Below are 16,663 nucleotides of genomic sequence, written 5' to 3'. Positions count from 1 at the left end.
AATAGAGGGAGGAGAAGAGAGAGGAAGGGTGGATCGGTGGAGGAACAGAAGGAGAAGGAAGGGAGGTAGGAGAGGAAAGAGAGAGTATGGGTGGAAGAACAGAGGGAGGAGGGAACGAGACACAAGGGAAGGGTGAGAAGACCAGGGTGGAACTGCGAAGGAAGGGAAAGAGGAAGAGTAGAGGGAGGGGGGAGGAGTGTAGGGATGGGGGAAGAATGGGTAGCGGAATGGATGGATGGATGAAAAAAGGATTGACTGACTGACTAATTAGACTAAAAAGACCATGGCAGCGTAACGACTGGCCATTGCCGCCGTATAACAGGAGTAAAGGCAGAAGAACGATGGATGGAGGGAGATAGGGTGGGAAGAGGGATGGATGGAGGGAGGGAGGACGGTAAGGTGGGTGGGGGGATCGATGGATGGAGGTAAGGTGGGTCGGGGGGTGGATGGGGGGAGGGTGGGTAAGGGAATGGAAGAAAGGAGGGTAGATGGCGGGAGGGAGTGTAGAAGGATGGAGGAAGGGGGAAGGCTTGGAAGAGGGAGGGCTGGAGGAAGGCCAAGCTGTAGTCAGAATAGACTATTAGTCGTCAGTGTAGGAGGGCACAGCTGGGCCTGTGGATGTCACTGCTGCTCACACTTTGCTACAGCTGTGCACCAACACTACCTTACTTGTGCAGTAAGATTAGACTACTTGTGCCCAGTTACTTCACTTTCGTAGTTAAATAAAAAATTACAGAAATAACTTACCTGGTCATTTTCAGCGTAGAGAGGAAAACTACAAGTGTAAATGAAACATTAAGTGGCCAGTGAACCGCGTAATGTGATGTGATGCTATGTGATGCGATGTAGTGATGCAATGTAATGCTATATAATATGATGCGATGCAGTGTAATGCTATGTGATGTGGCCTAATGTGATGAAGATCGGAGAAATAAGTTTATTAATCTTTCAGCACAATATCATATTTCAGATCATATTCAGGCAAACCACTTTAGATAAGTGCGATATTCAGAGTGAGAGGGTCTCCAGTTTGTTTCCTACGATAAACCACTAGCAATTTCAACGTCAACTGCTGGCCAGAAGAATATACCCAAGACGACCATACCAGGGAAAGGGTTATTGAGCCCTGCTGTCTATTTCTCCTCTTTTTACCCACATTTAATTTTCTCTTCCCAGGCGAAATTAATATAGCCAATAAATCCTTGTGACTGTTGAGTGCACTGGTGGTGGTGATGGTGACAGTGACTGTGTGGTGGCGAGAGTACTGTGGTGGTGGTGGTGACAGTTATAGCGGTGGTGGTGCTGGACACTGAGGAGACATGCCTGTGGTTCGGTCCGTTACAGGCATATGGCACTCGAGCACCAGACAACCTGACTTGCATCACCCAGTGGAAAAGGGACCTCCACTCAGATGAATATATGACTAACTTAGTGTCGGAAAAAAGGACTGAATGACTTAAATTAAAGAGAGAAAGAAAGAAATGGTGAACTAGAGAAATAAAACGCAGAAAAGAGGGATGAATTGATGAGTAAAACAGAAAATGCGAGGTGAGAACTGAATAAACACACACACACACACACACACACACACACACACACACACACACACACACACACACACACACACACACACACACACACACACACACACGCACACGCACACACAGAAGAGTAAAAAAAAAAAAGATGAATAGGCCTACAAGAGAATACTAGATGAACAGGAATAAATCAGACGTGAAATAAGTTTAACAAAGAATGAAATATGTACATAAAGGAACAAATAAGGGGTCAGAAGAGGTGGAAATGAGAGAAATAAAACTAGAATCTAGGAAAGTGAATAAGGATGCGGAGTGTGAGGCTGCCCCATGTGTTCGGCATCGCGCTACTGCTCGGCATTAGCTTCATACTCCTCCTCAACCTCCAAACCTCCAGTCGCCACACCGTCGTGACAGCCGACGAACCACTCTGGGACGAATTAATGGCGAACCTAACTCGCTCCTACTCAGAGAGCATAGGAAGTGGCGAAAGCAAATCCTTCCAGGGCCACCCTGCTGACGACGGAGGGCGGGATGACGGAGTGGAGGTGAGGCCTGCAAGACGTTGGAGCAGGGCAAAAAATCTCCTGCCTCCTGGCGTCACTCTCGCACACTTCAGGAGGTTCTTACAGGAGCAGGTAAGTTAAGAAATTTTTTTTTTGCATATATATGTGTGTGGGGGGGAGGGGGGTAAAAAATGAACATCCTTTTATTTTCACTTAAGCAACTGTTTATGCTTGTTCATGCTTTTCAGCCACACTTGTACTTACACAAGCTTTAAGGCAGGCAAGCGTCAAGAACCAGGCACTCCAGTGGCGGAAGTTGCCCCGTCTGTTTACTGTGCGATCTTTAATCGTTCTTCCCGTATCTCAGAGTCCATTTTCCTTCAGAGAGGAGTAAATCATTATCTTCATTACATTAGAATAATGATGTATCAATATATAAATATTTGCAGTCGAAATTTACGAATACCGGGTATGTTATTGGGAAATGCATCGTTACCAACAAAAATACTATTAATTACACTTCCTGTACCGCCCAAAACAAAGGCCATGAATGTGGAAATCGCACTCTGCTGAAGTAATCACACTGCATTTTCTAATCATGTAACTTAAACATGGTGTCAGCCTGGAATTTCTCCTGTGCACACGAAATTAGTAATTTCAATCCCTGCTATGCCATTTTCCTTGACATGCATTTTTTTTCTTTGTCATACTAATTTTTACCGTTATGCGACTTTTTTTTTTTTTTTTTACAATTCATACGATTTTTTACGTTAACGCATTTTCCGTCATTCGAATTTGGTCGGTCGTGCGATTTATTATTTCGGTACGGTATGCATAGGGAACTGAAAGAAGACTAGATGTGAGAAAGAAGAAAATAAAGAAACATGGCATGAAGGAATGGACATGAAAATGGTGGATGGGAAAAAGGAATGGAGAGAAATGAGGAGGGGCGGGAGGAAGAAAGATAACAGGAAGTGTTGCGTAAGAGAAAAGAGTTGGACAGAAGGAAGGGACGGAGGGAAATGCGAGAAGGGGCGGGAGAATGGAAGGGGAATAAGGACGCTTGGAATGATAATTCTGGGAACAGAAGAGAGGAGAGACGAACAAAAAGAAAAAAAAAAAAGGAATAAATGAGAGAGAGAGAGAGAGAGAGAGAGAGAGAGAGAGAGAGAGAGAGAGAGAGAAGGGAAGGCAGGGAAGAAGTAAGGCAGAGCAGTGAGATGGAGGGAAAGGTGAGTGGAAGGGATGGAAAGACGAGGGGAGAGGAGGGACAGGAGAGTACAGAGGAAAGAAAAGGAAGGGAAGAAAGAGCAATAGTCGCAGTAGGAGAGGAAAATGGGAGAAGAAGAATGAGGAAGATATGGGAAGGGATAGGGTGAATAGAGATGGAAAGACGAGAGAAGAGAAGGGAAGGAGGGAGCAGAGAAGGGAAGATCGGAGTAGAGAAGGGAAGAAGGGAGTAGAGAAGGGAAGCAGAAGTAGAGAAGGGAAGGAAGGAGTAGAGAAGAGAGGCAGGAAGCAGAGAAGGGTTGTAAAGAGGCTAGAGAGGGGAGGAGGGCAGGAGAAAGGTCGACGGCCCCTAGCAACTGTGAATCTATGGGTATGGTGACCGAGGCTGGGGTAGGGGGTAGAGAGGCTGACAAAAAAGCTAGGGAGTGACTAAGAGTTGGGGAGGATTGGTGGTGTGGGGGCCTGAGAGAGTGTGGGATGTGGTGGGTAAGGGGGGCTGGAGAGGTGTTCGGGAGAGAGGGAGGGTGGAATTGGGAGGTAGGTGAAACGAGTGGGGTGTGGGGGAATGACCAAGAGTGTGTGTGAGGGGTGAGGCAGTGCGGAGACATGAGAGCGTGTAGGGTGTGGAGTAGGGGAATTGGGGGGAGGTGTAGAGGAGGGTGGAGTAAGCGAGACAGGGCGGCTTAGGGTGGGGTCACAGGGGAGATGAGTGAGCCAGTTCCGTAACAGCCAAACAGTTGGGCCTTTCTGTGCACAACACCACTGTCTGATAGCTATAATTGTCTTCTCTTCCACCGTCTGTTCCTGGAACCCACTCTGCCCTCCTCCTATCCATTCTGTGATTATATCCTTTTGCACACACACACACACACACACACACACACACACACACACACACACACACACACACACACACACACACACACACACACACACCTTTGCCCCATATCTGTGTGGAATATGGGTCATGTAGGAGTGTGAGAGTTCCGTGTAATACAGCTTTCCCTTACATTATCATCATAAATGTGGTAGGACCCCATATTATATTTACAAATCACAATAGACAGATAGATAAATGGATAGATAGAAGCAGGGAGTCAGATGATGAGAAGGTGTTGTGTCTGCGAGAATCGAGCAGTGCTAAACATGCTTACACACTCAACACTGAGGAAAGCTGACGACAGCGGCCAGTAAGGAGATGATGCAGTTAGCTGTCAGCAGTCCTCTCATGAACAAAGACCTAGTCCATCCACGAGGAACACACGTGACACACCACATTTCATTATATATGGCACAGATAAAAAATTACCATATGAGCTCCTAGAAGGTGACAGCATGCCTATATACAATTACGATGATTACTCTAAACTCCGTTTACGTGAATTCCAGGACATTCACAAAAGAGTGAAAAAACAATTAACGATGTCCAAGGAAGAAATGACGGAGGCATTTAACAAGAAGGCAAAAGAGTCACCTATCAGCTTAGGAGACATTGTTTACGGAGTCATTCATACGAGAGACAATAAATTATCCCCAAAATTTGAGGGCCCATACAGAGTAATTAACATAAAAGCAAACAAAGTTTTAATTAGGTCACTTTCAAGTGGCGTGGAAAAACAAGTTCATATTGACCACTTAAAACGAGTTTCAAGGGAATTATCACATAATTATTCAGCCTCGGATACAACCGAACAGGTGAACGTACCTCAAGAAACCAAGCAAGAACACAACAATGATTACAAAAAGAAATTAAGGTCATATACCAAACAATCGAACATAGGTGCAACTATTCCAATAAAATCTACAGTACATCATTTACGAGAATTAAATATCGATTTAAACTCCTTCTATAAATGAAATAACAGCCAACCGTAACGCACATCATCACTATCATCAACCACAGCTTTATAGGAAATTAATAGATTTTTTTTCGGTAGGTTACGATGAAGGGACTTATGCTATGGATTCTCCTATACATTGTAAGAGTATATGCGCACCTAGACCCCAAGCATATAGTACGACAAGGATGCCTCATAGCTCCAACGGCCACGACTACAATCGTTAAGGACGTCATGAGTACTGAAATAAGTCTAGATTACTTGTATGACTTACCTACTTATCTAGAAAGACTTGCGACGCCGATGCGAACTCTGGACTTCAAGATAGGGAATTATGTTTCACAAGCACATAACACCAAGGAAGTGGATGAAATGGTGAAGTTAGCGAAATGGAAACTATAACAGGCGAAGTCAACTATGCTCGTCATGATCCAAGATCTCCCATCTTATGGAACGGAGGTACTGAGCGACAGGAACAATATCACATGTACTCGCCAAAAGCGCGGTTTGTTCGATCTGGGCGGCGCAGTTCTTGGGAACATCTTTGGATTGGCTACAGAGGATGACCTTAAAGAAATAAACAACAAATTTAATAAGATAGCTCAGGTACTAACATACCAAGATAAATTCATCACAGGACAGAACTCAGCAGTGAAGACAATTGTGAAAAATCTGAAACAAGCAGAAAACGTAGCTCTCGAGAGTGTAGATAAAATAAATGAATTAAAGGGCAACGTTACTCTTTTCCAGCACTTCTCCATCATCACAGAACATATTGACACGATTCTACTACAATTAGAGAACACTAGAGATCGTTTCAGGGCACTTATGCAAGGAATTTCGAATGCTGGTGATGGCAAGATCACAAATGACTTACTCCCAGTTCATGAGCTACGTCAGATAGTTAGTCAAGGCATACATAAACATAAATTGAAGCCATTGTTCCGCAGTGGGGAATTTATGCAATATTACCCGTACTTAGAAGCAACACTAACACCAACATCAGTGATAGTTCATGTACCATTCATCACTGAAGACCTGTTCACAGTATACCAAATACACCCCTTCCCCTATAGAAACAACAACGCTTTGGTCATCATCAACATCAACACAGACACCGAACTCATCATGGTCTCCAAGAGACGAGACACTGTCACTTTCGCAAGTGAGTCAACGATTGAGCAAAAGTGCCGCACATCCTTACATGCTGTTCATCTTTGTCCTGCGTACATTTTCACGTTTCAGCCTACTGATACGGTCCCTTGTGAAATGGCTATCATCAGTAATAACAATATTCATCATCATTGCAACTTCACTTTTGCTCCAGATAAACTTGTACACCATCAACGCATTGGACACTCGCAGTTTTTTTATTTCCCTCATAACACATCAGTTTACATAGTCTGTCCAGATATACCACCATCTCATACATCAGCCTCAGGATTATACATAGCACCAGACTACTGTGCGGTATTTACACCATCCATGTCTACTTTTTCCACCATCAATCACTACGCCATTATCAACCATACACACAAACATTTCCACCCACTGCCTAATATGAACTTAAACATGAGCACAAGTATTAAGCTGACTTCACCTAAGTTTGAAACTATGCAGCTGATCAATGAAACAATGAAGCCCTGGGAAGATTTGAGTTTGAGTATGTTCAACCCATATTATGTGTATAGCCAAGCACCTTCTGTCTTTATAATCGTCTGCATTGTAGTTGCAGTACTGCTGTTCGCAATGCACAGAATGCATGCAAGAATTGCTAATTTGGAGTCATTATTTAGTGGGGGGAGAGTTAACATCACAGTTAACCACCCTGAATGAAGTGTATATATTTTGTATATAGTATTAATTATATATATATAAAAAAATAATAATAATAATAATAATACAAAGAAGAATGACCCATATATGGCAGACCAGTACCATTATCTTTGAATGAAATATTAATAACTCTTACAATAATCTTAATTTTAAACTATTTTTATTCTTGCATGTATGCATTTCACTATAATAACCCAAGTACATACTGTATTACAGTTAAATAATTTACTTTAATGCATTATTTCAAATATGTATACAACTTATTTAAAATGTAATATTACTGAATAATCACTATTTACTATGAATAATATATGTATACAATATTCATACAATTATGTTACTTTACAGTATTATATATTTCACTTAATTAGCTTATAAGTTCATTATAATGTGTATGTAGTATGTATTATTATATTATAACTATTAAATGTCGATGGTACGCCATTTTTGCGCGGCCGAGCAGTGTGGTAGGACCCCATATTATATTTACAAATCATAATAGATAGATAGATAAATAGATAGATAGAAGCAGGGAGTCAGATGATGAGAAGGTGTTGTGTCTGCGAGAATCGAGCAGTGCTAAACATGCTTACACACTCTTAACACTGAGGAAAGCTGATGACAGCGGCCAGTAAGATGATGCAGTTAGCTGTCAGCAGTCCTCTCATGAACAAAGACCTAGTCCATCCACGAGGAACACACGTGACACACCCCTGCTACACCAGATTTTAGGAAAGAGAGTTTAGAAGGAGACAAACGATCCTAGAGACAGGTCACGGGAGAAGGGCTTAGCGATTTGAGAGAGAGAGACAGATAGCGAGACAGGGAGGTAGCTACCCGGGACTTATACTCGTTCCGTGTGAGAGACTTGTTAATATTTCCAAGACAAATAAAAATAGTCCCATACTATTCTTTACCTCTCCTGTCACTACATGACATTTGGTGGGGAAGCTACTGCAAGATATAAAAGCCGCTCGACCACAAGTCTAAAATATACTTCTCTACAAGTAACTACAAAGTCTTTATGACATAAATACCACTATACGACTATCATTATCCTGCCCCATCCTCCTCATTATCATCATACTCGTACCCCATTTCCCACGATCATAAAGGGTGGGTAGGATCCAGAACGATGAAATAAAGCAAGACAGTAGGGTAGCGTACGAGACCTATAGACAAAGAGCCCAGCCTGGCGAACCTGAGTGAAAGTAGATGTGGATCATTATCGCAGGCCACTCTGATGACAAGAGCACGTTTATGTTTTCATTTACCTCGTTCATGAATCCTACCCACACCTTTCTATCAGTGCGATTAAGGTTACGACGACGACGACGACGACGACGATGATGAAAAAGTCAACTGAAACTGATAATGATGATGATAATAGTCGTAAAATTTATGATAATGATAAAAGCGTTGATGACGATAATAACGAAAAATATGATTGTGTTGTACCGGTTAAGAATCTGTCTAAAGCTGCTGTCGCACATGCTGGCAGCTTCATGCTCCTCAAAATTGCTCCCAACTTCCCTCCACTTCCAAGTCTGAGCACTACATCACCAAGCTGAGCAGAGAGGCGAGGGCTGGGGTGATTTGAGATAGCACACCTTAACTTGGTAGTTACACTACATTTTAACCCCTTCAGTCCGAAAACATTATTTCTTATTACACCCATGCTCGCGCCAGCGCTCGTGTGTGTGTGTGTTGTGTGTGTGTGTGTGTGTGTGTGTGTGTGTGTGTGTGTGTGTGTGTGTGTGTGTGTGTGTGTGTGTGTTAATAGCTCGGTCTAAACACAATTTTAACCACATCTGGTGGAAGGGTTGAGAGTAAGCCAAGGGGATGATTTACTGTATAGTTTTTTAGAACAATAGATCAAAGGTCAAGGTCATAGGGCTTGGTCAAAGTTTGACCTAGCAAGGTCAGCTTAAACAGATTTGGTCCGATTTATCTAAGGGTAAGACAAGAACAAATTAAATCGACTTTGAGAACAGTCAAAGGTCAAGGCCACAGATCGAGCCATGTGTGTCTGTGCATTAAAATAACCGGCAATTTGTATCTAAGTTACACCACACCTGGAAGTTTTAAGGGTCAGCTGATGGGCTGACGTATTATTTTTGGGAATAACAGGTTAAAAGGCCAAGGTCACTTAGCAAGGACAACACTGAAAATCTGATTTAGACCAGTCTTTGTGTAGCAGTGGGGGGTAAGGCATGGATCAAGAGATTCAATTTTGAAAAGAGCCATTTGAAAGGTAAGGTTACAGGGAGAGGTGAAAGGTCGAGGTCACAAGGCAAGGTCAACTTAGATAGCTCTGATTCGATCAAGACCAGATTTTGTGAAAAGGATAATGATAAGGGAAATGGAAAGGGATTCGATGTTATAAACAATCTGTCAACACTCAAAGTTCTCGCCATGTGTGTCTGCGTGTGAACAAAATAATTAAGAAAAAAGTCTCACTTAAATTATACTTGTTGGAAATGTTGGGGGTCAGCCAAGTTGCTGACTTTTTAAAAGAACAAGTCAGTCAGTTTAAACAGTTTTTATCCTGTTTTACACCAAACTTTGTAGAAGAGTTGAAGGAAAAGCAAGCATGAAGGGATGCAACTTTTAAGAATAATCTGCCATAGGCCAAAGTCACAAAGAGGGTTCAGTTGTCCATGTACCTCGAAGTTTTGATTGGATTTGGACCAAGCTTAGTGGAAATACTGAGGGTCAATCAATGATGACGAGATCTGATTTTGAGAACAGCAGTTCACAGATCAAATCCACAGCGCAAGAACAACTTGAACAGTTTAGATTCGATTGGGACCAAACATAAAGGTGGATGGTCAGGGTAGAATGATGCTATTTCATTTTTAAAACAGTCGGTCAAAGAAAAAGGCCACAGAATTCGGCCATAGACCCTACGTATGGAGCGGGTAGTGCACTCTCTAAATGCCACTTCTTGTTTGCTTTTGCTGTTTTTAGAGAATGCTATTTAGATTAAGATACAGATAAGTTTTTCAAGATAGAAGGGTTTGACAGCCTCCAATTACACCACCACTACTAGGGTCTTTTCTAAGCTGAATAATATCGTCAGGTGTCAGCAGAGAACCATAAAATATCCTTTGAGGCAAGATGTTAACTTACTGGGAGATAAACGCCTTCACGAGACTGCACCTATAGCCCATAGCAGGGCGACTCCGCTGCCAGGTTGTTAAAACGTCCCTCTGCTCCCTCCCTGTACCCCGAATGGAGGATGATGGACTGCAGGACAAAAGCAGCTTTACCCAACAATCCACCGGCCTGACGTCTAGACAAGCCTTGGACAACAATAACTAGAAAGCATTCAAAGAGCGCATACCTCCTTCAACGCGAGAACAGTTTCTGCTTTATAAACCAACCTCCGTCCGCCATTATTGGTGGAAGTAATTAATTCCAGGGCCGTAGTCTGCCATCGCTGCACAATTTCAGAGAAGGCATACCTACGCCGACAATAAAATATATTAATTATTCCTGCACCCACAATTGTGTGGAATATGGGTCATGCGGGAGTGTAAGAGTCCCGTGTCATACACCTTTCCCTTACATTATCATCATAAATACCATTATACGAATATCATTAACATTATCCTGCCCCATTCACCCTATTATCGTCATACCCCATTTCCCACGATCATAAAGGGTGGGTAGGATCCAGATTGATGAAATAAAGCAAGACAGTACGGTAGCGTACGAGCACTAGCTATAAAGAGCCCAGTCTGGCGAACCTGAGTGAATCAGCTCTTCCTTGACGCAATGCCCATCAGTTCACCACAATTACTGAAATACAGTAACAGCTATTTGAGATATCTTGCCCACAAGCATGCAGACAAACAGACGTACAGACAGAAAGACAAGAATCAGTATATAACTTCTATCAACTTCGTTGGCGGAGGTATAAGCAACAGTAACAAAAACGCCCAAGAACTTACCTGTTGGTATGGTGAGAAGCTTGAGAGTGAAGGGTCATGGCTGGATCCAGAAAGGGGGATTGTTTCAGCAGCTGTCTTCTGTCATCCAACAGATGATGATGATGATGATGAAAGCAGCAGCATCAGTAATAACTGTTCCAGTAATATTAATAGCAATCTTTGCAGTAGTCATACTACTACTACTACTACTACTACTGCTACTACTACTACTGCTACTACTAATATCAACTTCTCCTCTAACACATCCCCACCCCCAACACAGGTAGATGAAGATGCCGGGTGGAGCGAGGGTTGGGAAGACGGGCTGAGGGAGCGAGTGGAGGTTGGGTGCGAGGAGTACAGGGATGTGATGGCAGCCCCAAGCTACGCTACCTACAGGAAAATATACCAGCATCTACTATACCACTCCAAACACAGCCTGGTATATTGCCCTGTATGGAAGGTGAGAGTGGCATGGCTGTTTGGAAGGTGATATATATATATATATATATATATACTGTATATTGAAGAGACACACATTACTCACGTTTCCGGCATTCTGTAGAATACCTAGGGATTCTGCACAATGACGGGATTCCCACTCTGCCGATAACATCTATATTCGCAACTGAGAAAGCTTTAAATTGTAATCTGAGCTCTTAAAGCTAGTTATTATTCCTATTTTTTTTTTTTTTGATAAACTCTCAGGCCTTAATACTGTTAGTATGCAGAGGTTTTCTGATCAATATATTACACATAATCCTTATAAACTTGATAACGTATATATATGTTTCTTACGCTCCTGGCCGGGAATCGAACCCGAGACTTCTAGACGAAAGTCAGGCACTGTTACCATTACATCATGCCGTGATCCAATTTCCCAGGAATAATAACTAGCTTTAAGAGCTCAGTTTACGATCTAAAGCTTTTTCAGTTTCGAGTATAGATGTTACCGGCAGAGTGGGAATCCCGTCATTGTGCAGAATCCCTAGGTATTTATAGAATGCTGAAAACTTCAGGACAAGGTATACAATCAAATCATTCGTTCACATTTCCTAGATATTCTGTAGAATACCAAGTTTGTTTTAGGCAATGTATGAAACAACTAAACTGCAGCAAAGAGGCAAACTGTGAAATCAGTTATTTCATCTACTTTAGGTTAATTTAGGCTGGGATAATTTAAGTCAAGTTTAGGTTAGATTAGACTAGGTTAGTAAGATTAGGTTAGGTGAGGTTAATTCAGATAAACGCTTAACAACACTTCGCGTTTTTCTAAACTGACCTAACTTAATTTAACCTGGCCTATAACCTACTTTACCCAGATTACCTTAGCCTAACCTAATGCAGTCCCCTGTTATATATTATATTATATTTTGCTCCCCCCTCAAAAAAAAAAAAAAAATGCTAGACATTCTACAGAATATCTATAGGCATTCTATTAAAATCCCTAGGTAAAGTATACAAGGTCAGAAATAAATTAGCTTGTTTCATACTTTGCCAAAAATGCTAGACATTTTATAGAACACCTATAGGTATTCTATACAATGTCTTAGTTTCACACAATGCCGGTAACACAGACACGGATATGATATGCAAATACGATAGCTAGAACACCCGTGAATCCTGCCGGTGCCTCCGTCACTGTGTGTCAGTATAGAAGTGCTGACCTCCCATGACGTATTTTGTAGTTTATTCCTGGTACGAATAGACGCTTTTATTCTCATCACCAATCATTAAGCCTTTTCCTCCTCATCATTACCATCTATCACCCTTTACCTCACAATTTTTATTATGACTACCGCTCCTCATAAATTATGAACATCACTACCACCATCACCGTCATCATCGATGATTTCTCGTCCCCTGCAGGCGATGTCAACCACCTGGGACGCGTACTTCCTGCAGATGTCAGAGGAGAAGGACAATGAAGTCTCGCCACTCAGCTCCGGTGCCTACGAGATGGAGGGCAACGTAAAGAGTGCAGTATGTCATTTTAGCCAACGTCACTCTGCCAACTAGGTCACGTCAGGGGCTTTCTCAGGTCATATTTCTAGCAGGATGATATTACTTTCGGGAATTTTAAGTCACCTTCTCGGGCCCTGTTACTCTTCTTCTTCTTCTTCTTTTTTTTTTTTTAAAGGGGGACGGGGTCATGTTACTTGGCTGAGGTCACGTTCCGGTATCTTAAGGTCACATCACTGAAATCACATCACCTGCTTGTGGGATCGTGTCATTTTGCAGGGCAGATAACGCAGGGATTATCTTAGGTCATTATTTAACGGGCATCATGTTTAGTGAATGGGGGTTTATGTCATCTGGATAGATCATGTTAAGCTTATTTCAAGGTCCTTTCACCATCTTGGATTATGTCACCTGGTGGGTACCACGTCATGTCATGTACTTGAAGGGTCATGCCACATAGTTGGGAAAGTCATGTTAGGGTCATTATTTGGGGGTCATGTTTCGTGGTTAAGGGTCACCTGGTTGCAATAAAGCCAGTATCATCTTATCTTTTGGGGGTCTTGTCACCTGTGGGTGCCATGTCACCTTTTTGAGGGTCCCATCAGGGTAATCTTAGGTCATCGTTCAGGAGTGGTGTTGAGCTCATCTCAGGTCACTTTGCTGGGGTTATGTGGTCAAGCTTGTAAGGGTAATGTCACCTGGTTGGGGTCACATCACTTGGCTGGGGTTCAGCTTAGTTAATTAGTAAATAAAACTTTACTGGGCTTATAATACGTTTTAACTCTCTCTCTCTCTCTCTCTCTCTCTATATATATATATATATATGGAGCCTCTGTGGTACAGTGGTAAAGTGTGCTTTTTCGTACACTGGAGAGCGATAGGGTTCGCTTCCCGCCAGGGTAATAAACTTTGAAAGCGTTCTCCCGGCCATGTACTGCTTTGGCGGACACCAGGGGTGCTGTGGTTGAACCAGTGTCGCATACTGTAAAGTATGTTTGCACCCAGTCGGCTTGCAAGGGTCGATTACACTTGGTTCACAGACTACACACACATCCAAAGCCACTACAACACTACAATCACACTTACAAGCACTTCTCACCCTACATACAATCTCTACCAGACAGCCTAAGCCACTTGGTAGAGATACATAGGCTGTATCGTCCCTACTTCGGTCGGGATAGGCCGGTCCTGCAGTGGATACTCAAACGGCTGATGATGATGATGATATATATACAATATATATATATATATATATATATATATATATATATATATATATATATGATATATATATATATATAATCTGTCATTTTGTATTTTTGGTTTCCTTTTCAGGCCCGTGTTCACTTCCGCCTACCTCTGAACAACGTGAAGGCACAGGCTGTGCTGCGCAAGGCAAGGTGCTCAGTGGTGATCGTGAGGCACCCGCTGCAAAGGCTCGTATCGGCTTACAGGGACAAAATGGTGGCACGTAACTCCACTGTCAGGGATTACCTCTACCTTAGAGACATCATTACACACAGGTACGATTATTACTAAGGTATCGTTACTTACAGCGAGGTCCGTGAGAATAAAAACGGCCTATTTTCTACATTCTGACTGACAGACACTGCAGTGAAATCTAACAAAGATAAATTTCGGTGTTCTTGGAGATTAGTAACTAAAACTTTTAGCAGATGCCATAATATTTTACTTGAATGAGTGACAATTTAATCTACGGTGGCTATGCTGGGATACGCAGTACAGTACTTTGGAAGTCAATTTCTCATGCAGTCCCCGATCAATAGCTAATCCTTTTAAACTTCTGGGGTTCCAGTCTAGTGAAGATATTCCAGCTCATATGATTATTAATGATCACTCTGACGAGACGCCATTAGGTTTAAGCAATATCGAGACAGTGTACAGGAGCAACTGATCCGACTGCACGAGTCAGTAAAGAAGTTCCAATGCTCTTGCGGTACTTTACACTAAAAAACAAAGGGTGACAAGTTTTGACATTTGTATTGCTGTATAGAATGCCCTGTATCAATAACTGTACCTTATGCTGTTTTCTCATGAGTCACGCAACGAAGCAACATACTGACGGCATAAGCCCGAATAATTACTCTAAATTACCAAACATAATCAAAGCATACGGAAAATGTCAGTTTCATCGAACCCGTAGGTAGATAGCTGTCCTTTTGTTCACTCTATTTACCTTGCTCTACACCTAACCCATGCCCTGTACGTCCTCAGCTGAGCACAGTAATCTAAGTGAGCCTGTAGCAACGAAAAAGTTAACTGACATTTAGTTTCTAAGTCTTTGACTGCTATGATTTATCACCATATTAGGATACATCCAAGCCTCAGAGACCCTCAGGGTAAAGTTTTGGGACTTTTAGTAAGATTACGTCATAGACAGAATTTCTCACGCGAGTGAAATAATACAATGATTTAATCGAAACACATTACTCAGCACTAAATTTTTACCAGTTTGTTATCGCAATATCATAAGCTTATTCGCACAAATCAAGTTGTGACACTAATTTCACCTCTCTTCTCCCGGCCAGGTACCGGACCAACAGCAGTGACCTCAACTCCAGCCCGACCTTCAGGGAGTTTGTGGACTTTGTGTTGGACGAGTGGAGTTCCTCTGACCCGCGGCCCGGCACCTGGCGAGAGTGGTCAAGGGACTGGCACCCGGCATACTACCTCTGTGCACCCTGCCACATTAACTTCACACACTTCCTTAGGTATGTTATTTCCACCTCACCTTCCAACACTTCCATCTTCCTACCAACCAGCCTTCCTTTATTTCACTTGCCTCGCTCTTCAGGTTCCCTCAATCCCTCTGATGCTTCCATGGGTCATTTTAACACACAGTTAAATAAAAATCACTTACTACTTGGAATAGGTGAAGGGCGGGAAGTTATATAATTCACATGGAATAGGTGTAGGGCGAGAAATTATATAATTCACGTGGAATAGGTGTAGGGCGGGAAATTATACAATCCACGTACGTCCCTGCTTTCCTAAATAGACGACTAAACAGGGCGGGAGGGGAGGACTGCGACTTCTTCCTTTGCGAGTATATTGGAGCAGCAGTGCCACCCCACCAAACACTGCTCGTGATGCAAGAGCATTCATAACTTGTGATATGGGGGAATGGAGAGGGGGAGGGGAGATTATACTTGGGACTTCCTTTCTCCTCTGAATTAGGTTCCTAACGAGATGAAAGAACCTTACCTTCACCCCATGTGTAAGCCACATTAAAAAAAAAAGTTAATGATGATGATGTGTTCCAGGCATACTGTATCCCAGTCTCTTTTCATACAGGTACGAGCACTACAGCAGTGACCTAAACACGTTCCGGGACGAGTGTGGCCTGGACGGGGTACGGCTGGAGGGCACCCACCACCATCAGCTTGGCAACATCTCATCGGCACAGCTGGAGCAACAACTGTACGGCCAGCTGTCCCGTGGCCAGGTGATAAGGCTGGCGCAAGTGTACTTCCTCGACCTCGTCATGTTCGGATACAACGTCACCAAGTACCTACAGTTCGCCAAGCCCGATGTTCAAAAAAGCGAAAGCTGATGAACAGGAAGTTGGGTGAACATTATGGAAGAGTATAAATGGCTGGAATCTTCAAGGACTAAAGCAAAATGAAGGAACGATTTAGTGTGGAAAACCGAATATGTCCACCTAGATGTACTAAAGGTGGTGGTGGTCAAGGGTTTAGAAAAGGCGTCTGCTGTAAGAAGTCGATTCCATGCCAGGGCAAGCTAATTAGCTTAACTTCACTTCACTTTCCACAAGACCCACTGACATGTTTTAGAAAAAA

At 42.7% G+C, this 16,663-nt stretch overlaps 1 protein-coding gene across 1 annotated transcript; it reads left to right on the top strand.

Moving 5' to 3' along the window:
- The first annotated feature begins 1,843 nt into the window (after positions 1-1,843).
- On the top strand, positions 1,844-16,416 carry LOC145412412 (carbohydrate sulfotransferase 11-like). The gene is made up of 6 exons (XM_080282298.1): positions 1,844-2,173; positions 11,191-11,343; positions 12,750-12,863; positions 14,178-14,365; positions 15,392-15,574; positions 16,158-16,416. The coding sequence occupies exons 1-6, from the start codon at positions 1,844-1,846 to the stop codon at positions 16,414-16,416; spliced, it is 1,227 nt and encodes a 408-aa protein (XP_080138424.1).
- The last annotated feature ends 247 nt before the right edge of the window (positions 16,417-16,663 follow it).

The sequence above is a fragment of the Coenobita brevimanus genome, chromosome 93, assembly GCF_032717465.1.
Source record: "Coenobita brevimanus isolate Jiangsu-jjx chromosome 93, ASM3271746v2, whole genome shotgun sequence".
Classification (NCBI taxonomy): domain Eukaryota; kingdom Metazoa; phylum Arthropoda; class Malacostraca; order Decapoda; family Coenobitidae; genus Coenobita; species Coenobita brevimanus.
Note: the sequence above shows the minus strand (reverse complement) of the source record. Positions and strands in the feature narration are given on the sequence as shown.